This window comes from Anoplophora glabripennis, unplaced genomic scaffold (genome assembly GCF_000390285.2).
Source record: "Anoplophora glabripennis isolate ALB-LARVAE unplaced genomic scaffold, Agla_2.0 scaffold245, whole genome shotgun sequence".
NCBI classification, from domain to species: Eukaryota; Metazoa; Arthropoda; class Insecta; order Coleoptera; family Cerambycidae; genus Anoplophora; species Anoplophora glabripennis.
Window position 1 is genome coordinate 603,679 of NW_019416417.1, and position 9,209 is coordinate 612,887.

General features: G+C 32.4%; 3 protein-coding genes across 3 annotated transcripts in view; 2 read left to right on the forward strand and 1 right to left on the reverse strand.

The window, feature by feature from the left end:
• The first annotated feature begins 602 nt into the window (after positions 1-602).
• On the forward strand, positions 603-1,940 carry LOC108905288 (rRNA methyltransferase 2, mitochondrial). Its single transcript, XM_018708089.1, has 2 exons — positions 603-1,105; positions 1,556-1,940. The coding sequence occupies exons 1-2, from the start codon at positions 737-739 to the stop codon at positions 1,925-1,927; spliced, it is 741 nt and encodes a 246-aa protein (XP_018563605.1). The 5' UTR covers positions 603-736; the 3' UTR covers positions 1,928-1,940.
• A 1,729-nt stretch (positions 1,941-3,669) lies between these two features.
• LOC108905289 (THAP domain-containing protein 2) lies at positions 3,670-4,880 on the reverse strand. Its single transcript, XM_018708091.2, has 3 exons — positions 4,859-4,880; positions 4,211-4,364; positions 3,670-4,021 (listed from the first exon to the last, which is right to left on the reverse strand). Exons 2-3 carry the CDS (start codon positions 4,361-4,363, stop codon positions 3,698-3,700), a joined length of 477 nt encoding a protein of 158 aa, XP_018563607.1. The 5' UTR covers position 4,364; positions 4,859-4,880; the 3' UTR covers positions 3,670-3,697.
• Positions 4,881-5,464: 584 nt separating this feature from the next.
• The window catches only part of LOC111691509 (histone-lysine N-methyltransferase 2D-like), a 10,296-nt gene continuing 6,551 nt past the window's right edge, over positions 5,465-9,209 (forward strand). Inside the window, exons 1-3 of the mRNA XM_023454498.1 lie at positions 5,465-5,740; positions 6,009-6,079; positions 8,032-8,214. Coding sequence (XP_023310266.1) covers positions 5,569-5,740; positions 6,009-6,079; positions 8,032-8,214 — 426 coding nt within the window. The 5' untranslated portion in view covers positions 5,465-5,568. The remainder of the gene's footprint in view (positions 5,741-6,008; positions 6,080-8,031; positions 8,215-9,209) is intronic.

Sequence of the window (9,209 nt, forward strand, 5' to 3'; positions counted from 1 at the left end):
GCCTAAGGGCCACCTTAGCAAAGCGCATCCCAGGCTGCATAGCCGCACTACCCTACCCAACCATACCACACATAAACATGACACTACCCCCGGGGTTTACACAGACGAGCCGGCGAAGCAAGAAGAGCGCCAGAAGAAAGGGGCCTAGCCGGCGGGGCCCAGCCAGGACAAAAGGAGGTCCCACAAAGCGCCTACACCGGCCGCATTTGCGGTCGGGGTAGACGACGGATGGGGCCCACCTACGAAGGCTGTCCAGGCCGACACGAGATGAGGCAGGATAAAGAGGGATAATCCCCCTCGATCCCAAATCATTGAGGCCAATTTCTAGCCATGGAATAATGGCGCGTACCTGTCCTCCAGTCCTAGTCCAGTAGTATATGCTCGAAGCTCCTAACCATCTCCTAACTTTCATTAACATGGAGATTACACTAGTCTCCCTGTTCATTAATGTCAATGAGTGCGAGAAAGACGGAATACTCTAACATTACAAGTCTCCATGATTACATAGATCGTGATAACATTATGCATCCGTTCCAGTGTGTATCTAGTTCACTGGATAGAAATGAAAGAAAAGATTTGAGTGTACTGTCAAATCGATGTCATAAATCATCATAATGTAACCACTAATTTTTCATAAGAAAATTGCAGCTATAGATGTAATGAAAGTGAAAATATTGTAATTTTAGTCACACTGCTCAAATGAAGTAGTTAATCATTTTATAATTTATTTAAAAAAATGTTAGTGAAACCATCCATTAGGCAATTTTCATCATGTTTGCAAATAATGCGAAGAATTGCTCCCGATGAGTTAAAATCAAAGACTAAAAGTACAAGTTCTCAGCACTGGCTATCGAGACAGTTGTCTGATCCATATGTAGAAAAGGCAAAACTCATGAACTATAGATGCCGAAGTGCTTTTAAGTTAATTGAAATCGATGATAAATTTAAAATTTTACATCCAGGACATACAGTTGTAGACTGTGGCGCTTCTCCCGGATCATGGACGCAAGTGGCAGTAAAACGAGTAAATTCTGATGGAATGAAGACAGATTTATGCAAAGGAACAGTTTTAGCCATAGATCGGCAACAAATTTATCCTATTGAGGTTTGATATGAAGTAAATTTAATAACAGGTTACTTAATTCAAATTTAAATTGTACTTTTTATTGTAAGTGTAGAGAAATTTGGTACTTAATTATTAACAGAACTTTATACAGGTTGAAATATGGTGATTTAAGACGTAATGCTAATTGGAGATACATTATAAAAAAATGAAAGTATATATTTTCTACAATGAACCGTCATTATCAGATTTTTACCCTCGATATTATTTTAATTTGCACCAATCACCATACCATTTTGTTTACTAATTCATTGAATTTTTTTAATTGATTAATTGAATTATTGATAATTGATCATAATAAAGTAAACAGACGAACATAATCTGAATATTAGAAATGATACAAATGAATAATAAAAATGTGATAAGATTATCAGTTACAATAAACAAGATTATTAGCAACAAACAAATTTGTATTAAAAATACCTATTTTAGGGAGCGACGATATTCGGAAATATGGATTTTACTGCGCTCGAGTCCCAAAAGAAAATCGTTGGTTTCTTAAATGGCAAAAAAGCAGATGTCATTGTATCTGATATGGCATCAAATGCAACTGGAGTTCGTAGTTTGGATAATGAAAATATTATAAAACTGTGCTACATTGTTTTAAGATTTGCTGTCCAGACATCAAAAAAGGATGCTTCTCTATTAATGAAGTTATGGCAATGCGGCGAGACAAAACAGTTAGAAAATGATATTGCTAGATTTTATAATAATGTCAAAATAGTTAAACCAAATTCTAGTAGATCAGATTCTACAGAAATCTTTTTGTTAGGGAGGAATTTCAAAGGTCTAAAAAATAACTAAATTATAGTAAGAAAAAAATTATGATTATTTTATAAAGCCCTTTACCAATTAAATATTCAAAGCATGCCTTAATGCCTGGGTATTTGAGAATTCAAGTGTTATATTGAAGGACCAATTTTATACATAAAAATAAGAAAAAATACATACATACTTATGCATATATCATTGGAGACAATATGTAAACTGCTGTACCCTTAGGGAGCATGTTGGGAATTACATTAAACTTTTTTTTCTTATTTTTGTGTAAGTCGCTACAAATACAGAGCCTTTTTAAACGATTACAAGCCTAACCAGTAATTTAATTTGAAACAGTGATTCGTGTTAGCAGTTAAATTTTGGTAAAATTAAAATTTACTAAAACAAATCAGCATAATGTAAAACACATTGTATCACCGGCAGGTGATTGGTATAATCACGTTATCTTAGGAATAGACAACGGTCGTCGTTCATTGTAAATGAACCAATACGTCTGATGACACAGTTTAGGGATTTTTAATTGACAGTGACAATCATGTAATGTTGGTTGCCTATGCTCGGTGGTCACATGACTTGTAATCATTTATGAATATGAAGACTCTGGCTCTGTATAACGTCAAACAATATGAAATTCAGTACATAAAAACAGAGTCTAGGATACTCTATATTTCAGTATGTTCCAAGGCAAAGATATGTACAGAATCTAGAACTGATGGTTGGTCACCATTACAAGAAAAAAATTCCATTTTGTACACTGGCACTATGATATAAACACTATAGGTATATCTCGTATACCGAACCACAGTGGCATAAATAAAGTATGTATTTATTTATGGACAATAGTAACAATAGAGCAACACCCCACCCATCCACCATGAGTGGTGGAGTCACATTCGAATGACAGTTTTCTTTAATAGTATTATAATTGGTTGTATTTCTTAAAATAACAGGTATTAATATATTTATTGTTTGTAATTACTTATGGCATTTTTTAGTACTTTTAATTAACAATTTAAAGGTATTAAAAAGAATTGGATCAGTAATGTATTAACAAACGTATATAATTTTACTAATTGCATTAATCAGGTGCAAGTTGATTTAATATAATGAAAATATAAACAATCAGCTATAATATAAATATGTACAAGGATAATAGGAGTTTACAAAAATAAACTCTCTAAAAATATAAGAAAACGAGGATAGAAATGTATTTGAACTAATAAATTTTCACAACCCCAATCATCTGTTGAGTCCTTACTTCAGCGAGTAAGAAATTGTTCTAATATAAATACGTATTTTTATATACATATTTATAAATATCTGTACATGACAATTTTTTATACAATATATAAATAAATTCCAAAATTTTAACTTCAAATTTATCTCATTAAAACAAACTTTTGTGTAATCTTTGTCAAAAAACATTCACATAGTATGTTATTACTTTCTTTAATTCTTAAGTAGCTTATTAGCGTTAGCCCCCATTAGTTTTGATGGGTAAAAAATACTGGACTAAGAACTGAGTTTTTCAAAAAATTTATTAGACAAAAAGTTGCTGCTTTTGATGAATTAAATACGAGGTTAAAATCTTGGTATTTTTTTCTGTGACACTGTATATAAAAATATACAAAAAATATAGTTGTACAGAAAAAATACAACTTTTTACTTTTTTTTATTCGCTACTTTTTACTGTAAACACTGCATATCTACATATTCTGTTTTTTAAATCGTGACAACTATTAATATTTTCATATGGTCAACTGTTTTAAATCTAATTTTTTTTTCATTACACAATCATAATTGCTGATTTATTTTTGCATACGAGTGTTCATTTTTTATAATTTTAAGAGACATACATTGTTCTGTTTCATCCGTGTTTCCAGTCGCAAATTCACATTTTATATTCTCAATCGAAGTAACAAAAACTTCAGACTTGACAGAATGTTCAATAATGGAAAGTTCAGTGTCTATAATCTTGCAAGTAGACGGTACTGACCTATCGAAAAATTTTTTTGGCGTCATTTTAGTGAAAGAAAAGATAGTGGGTACTGCGTTAACTTTTAATCGTTTTGTTCCATCCTCCCTTGTTATCTCCCACATTTCAGGTTCAAAGTGGGCCTAGAAGGTATTGGTTTATTTAAAATACATTTTTTAAAAACAACTACTTTATAAAACTAAAAAAAAAAGTTAGGTAGGTATTAATTTTTAACAAAAACATACCTAGTTGTTATATATGAATATCAGATTAATTTTATCAGACAACTGTAATTAAATGTTTTCAAAATAATTTCTTTTATTTAATCTCACCTCGCACAGAACAGATGAATCAGTAGGAAACCAGTTATACCTTTTTGTTCTAACTGCCCACTCTTTTCTACGATTAGGATTCCTAGGAAACCTTTTCATAAGAAAACCCTTTACAGAAGAATTACTACAACCTACAGCTGCACATCCGGGCATTCTAAAAAATATATATGTAATCTAAAATTGTAATATATAGTTATTTACATCACATATCTTTTACATACACATATTATACGAAAACTGGAATAACATCTACTTTCAAAATCTATTTTGTATTGTTATATTCTGTACAAAAATGTGGTTTCGTGCAATTTTTATTTTCATTACTTTTTCTTAAATTCATAAATTCTGTAATGTAATATGGAATTTTACAGGTTATATATTTTATAGTGATGGGAGATTTCGAGTGAAAAATCGAGTGGTACTCGATTATTGAGATCACTCGAGATATCTTGAGATGTTTACTCCCACCACTCGAGTGATTATTACCCTACGGTTGCACCCCAAAATGTTAGTGCATACTGCAAATAGTCACTGATTGCGTAACCTTTTTTTGTTTAGAATAAAACGGAAAAAGTGGTTAGGTTTTGAAGTGCGTGAGCTTTTTTTTTTTTTAGCTACGCTTGTAAGTAATATATGACTAATACAAACATATTTGTGCGCCGCTGGGATGAAAACTACCAATATCTCGTTATCGAGTGATCACTCGATTATTAGAAGTACTCGATTACCGATAACTCGATTATCAAAATTGGTCGATTATGCCCATCACTAATATTTTAGTTCATTGCACAAAACCTAAATGCAGGGATTGAGGGCTGCGCACTCTCTGTGGAGGGGGAGGATTACGCAATAGTTCATACACTTACCATTTTGGCGCTGGCATCTAGGAATCTTGGGTGTTGTTGATAAAACAGGAACCAAGTTTATCATTTACTATTTGAATTTATTTTGTTTTGTTGATGGTTTTGTGGTATTGTTGTATTTTATTTATTGTTAATTGATTATAAACTATAATAGGACAATGGTGTTTGTGTGTTGTGGACCGAATTGTGATGAAAATGTAAGTAAGAATTAAAACACATATATAAAGGAAACAATTGTATCGTAAATTTGTAACCTATATACAATATTTTTATTACACTTTCTTTCAGGTATACGATATTTGGGTAAAGAGGATTTGTAATCATACACTGAAGTCTTGATCCTCAAATTGCTTATAGGAGATACAGAGTATGCGATAAGCAGTGAATTTTGTCGAACTCCTGGAGAGAAAAAGTTAAAATTTGGAAGTTTGCCCATATTATTTTTGCCAGGTAAATATATAAAAACTAAATAAAATATTGTGTCAATATTTTTGTATGTGTACTTTAGATTTTCATGAAAGTCCGACACAGGAAAATTCGCTTTATAAATATGGAAGTTGTGAAACAGAAACTCATTTGGAAGTACCAGATCCTATTCCAAGCACTTCTACTGAATGCAATACACCCAATATATATTCTGAAGTTCAAATCACATTAAGGCAGCCAGGTAATTTCGCATTTACTTAACCAGAATTAAAATATTTAAAATGTTTCCAATTTACATTTATAGATTAGTATATCCTTTTATTGGAGGTTATTTGCAATATAAATTAGTGACTACTGTGAAATAAACATAAATCGTTGACTGAAGTATGTACTATTTTTAATCAACGCATGAATTTATTTGCAGTGTCCTTTACAGAATTGTATTTGATTATTTAGTAGTACTTTTATAGAAACTGTATAAATTGTCATAAATTCAATTCTCTTTAAAGGTGAAGAAGAGAATAATCCATTTATTTCAATACCAGGTACTTCAAGGGATTGTATAACCCCAACCGAACAGGTATAGTTAGTACGGTAGACTCAATTACTGAAACTTCATTAAGATATAAAGGTGCTTACTTTATTTTAAATAGTATATCCGTATGTTCATATAGAAATCAAAATATTTTGTATTAGACATGTTTCTATTAGTAAAAGTGTAGTTTAAACAAATTTTAACATTTCTTGAATTTCAATTTGCATGAATAAAAGAACACGGCCTATATTATAGTATATACTTGTGTGTTTGTGTGGTCTAGCTTGTAAAGTATTTTAATTTGTATATTTTATAGTATAATATAACTTGCAATATGTCAGCGTATTGTAATTTTCTATAAATAATTAAAAAAAAACAAATGCCATTTTATTTGATAAAATAAACAAAACTGTTTACAACAGTGCAAAGAAATCATTTGAAGTACATATTAGGTAAGTAAAATTAAAAACAAAATAAGCAATTGTATCCTTTAGAAAGAAACAATATTTTAAATAATATCTATATCACTTATATTGTCTGAAATTACTTTTCTGTGGCAGTATTTAGTATTTTAGAGTTTGAGTATTTTTTGCCATTAACAATTAAGAAATAATCCCATGAAGTAGAAGGATTATTGATGAAGGGGTTGTTTTAATAAACTTACTTTTGCTTAAAATGATTATATTTTATACTAAGATTGTAGATAATATACTTAAAAAAACACTATTGTACATTACTTTGATGACGTTTCAAAATTTAAAGTAATGTGGCATACTGTCTCTTTATGGTATATTATTTACAGTCTCAGTATGAGATATAATCATTTTAGGCAAAATTAATTTTATTATTTAATATTCAATCAATATATTTTAAATATTCATTCAATCAATATATTTTAAAAGTCCCGCTAAAAGACTTTTACTTGATACACTTGGCACATTGGCGCTGATGCTTATTACATAGTATTATATATATGCTTATTACAGTCCTTCCCCCTCCACTAGAGATAGTTATCTATTGTCTCTGCCTAAATGGTTCAATATGCAATATACCACGGCTGCAGCGATTTAATAAACTAGGACCATTTGGAAAGTTTCGACCGCGAATGGAAATGGCTACCACGTGATCACACACCACAATATACAATCACTGTTTTATTTTCATTTTCAAGATCATGACCCGCCACGCCATTATTCTATGGCTAGAAATTGGCCTCAATGATTTGGGATCGAGGGGGATTATCCCTCTTTATCCTGCCTCATCTCGTGTAGGCCTGGACAGCCTTCGTAGGTGGGCCCCATCCGTCGTCTACCCCGACCGCAAATGCGGCCGGTGTAGGCGCTTTGTGGGACCTCCTTTTGTCCTGGCTGGGCCCCGCCGGCTAGGGCCCTTTCTTCTGGCGCTCTTCTTGCTTCGCCGGCTCGTCTGTGTAAACCCCGGGGGTAGTGTCATGTTTATGTGTGGTATGNAAGTAATGTGACATACTGTCTCTTTATGGTATATTATTTACAGTCTCAGTATGAGATATAATCATTTTAGGCAAAATTAAGTTTATTATTTAATATTATCAATATATTTTAAAAGTCCCGCTAAATGACTTCTACTTGATACACTTGACACATTGGCGCTGATGCTTATTACAGTCCTTCCCCCTCCACTCGAGTTAGCTATCTATAGTTATCTATTGTCTCTGTAGACGAAGTCAGATCACTATTCCGACCATATTTTGTACGAAAAGTACGAATTGCAGCTGCCAAACCTTCATTACTTTTAAAATACTGCTCAACAACGAAAACGCGTTGATCTTTCGTGTAGCGCTCCAGTTTTAGTAAGCCTGAGCTGTTAGCTGTCAAGCTCTTTTTTTCATTTACAACGCTTTACCGTACAAATAGCGTAAAATTCAAATCTTGCGTGAATTTTGGGACACACAATATATGCCAAGAGGTTTTATTATTTTCTTTTACAACCATTTGATGCACGAAATTAATTCCTTTTAGGCTCCAATCACCCATTCTGAGTCACTGGTGATGTATAGCATGATCTGTATCCCTGAAGCAGTCAATATGGACGTCAAGTTAGAGAAAACCACTTTCGTTCTGGGCGAAACCATAAATGTAACTGTGAACTTGCTCAACAATTCTTCTCTGGATATTTCTGCGGTATCAGTGGAATTGTATAATGTAAGTTGCAAGTGGCCCAATATTTCCGGTGCATGGAGCTTACACAGCTTACTGCGACCAAAATAAGCAGGTGTTACTAATTGTAAGGTGACCTGTATCTTAAGTTGCCCTCTTTAGCCGCTAGAGGGAATCAAAGTTTTCCTTGAACTAACCTGTTTATAATTTTGTTGGTGGTCATGCTAAAGCTTCCATTTTTTATGACATATTATACGAAGGGTTTGTTATAGTCATTTGTGAAACAAATGTTAAAAGTGACATTTTATTTTGTATTGCAGAACGAGCAAAATAGAATCTCTTTTAACAAATGTATCATAAAATATCGTGTGTTAAAACTGTTACTAAAAAGAAAAAAAACATGCCGTCTTTTACAACAACTTAATTTTTGATAGGGAATACATTCCTGCGTTTTCCAAATTTAAAGTGAAAACACCCTGTATATACAGGGTGTCTCACGGTGACGGTCCATTAGAATTATTTCAGAGACTACTTCGATTTGAATTTTGAAAATTTGGGATACCGGGTTCACGTGCATGCCCTTCTCAACTAAAATAATGGCGTCCACGTACCACTTCCGGTCATACCGGAAGTCGCCATCAACTTGCTTATTTTAAAGGGATATATTATTGCAATTTTTGATTCTACGTGTTATTTTACGTGGACTTTTATGAAGTTTCCCTATTCCTAAAATTAACCGTTTTCGAGATATTTAATTATTTTCAAAAAAAAAAAATAGAGAGATACAGTGACTAGCTTCAAACCATGTGTATTTTATAGTAAGAAAGATAAAGTAACAATATTTGTACGGGGGATAGCTAGACCCCTATAGGGGAAGCTTATAAGCTTCCCATCCATACTTTCAAAGTGGCTTAATTGCATGCAGAGTGCTAGAAATTTAATGCCGAGTTTAGTTAACTTCAAACCTTCATAAGTCGGTTTTTTTAAATGGCACACCCTGTATGTTTTTCTATATTCTGATACACAATTTTATTCTCTTT

Excerpts from the sequence above, each read along its gene's own strand:
- LOC108905289 (XM_018708091.2), bottom strand. The coding sequence starts at position 4,363 with ATGCCCGGATGTGCAGCTGTAGGTTGTAGTAATTCTTCTGTAAAGGGT. Across the intron at positions 4,022-4,210 it reads ATTCATCTGTTCTGTGCGAG|GCCCACTTTGAACCTGAAAT; the intron begins GTGAGATTAAAT and ends AATACCTTCTAG.
- LOC108905288 (XM_018708089.1), top strand. The coding sequence starts at position 737 with ATGTTAGTGAAACCATCCATTAGGCAATTTTCATCATGTTTGCAAATA. Across the intron at positions 1,106-1,555 it reads AACAAATTTATCCTATTGAG|GGAGCGACGATATTCGGAAA; the intron begins GTTTGATATGAA and ends TACCTATTTTAG.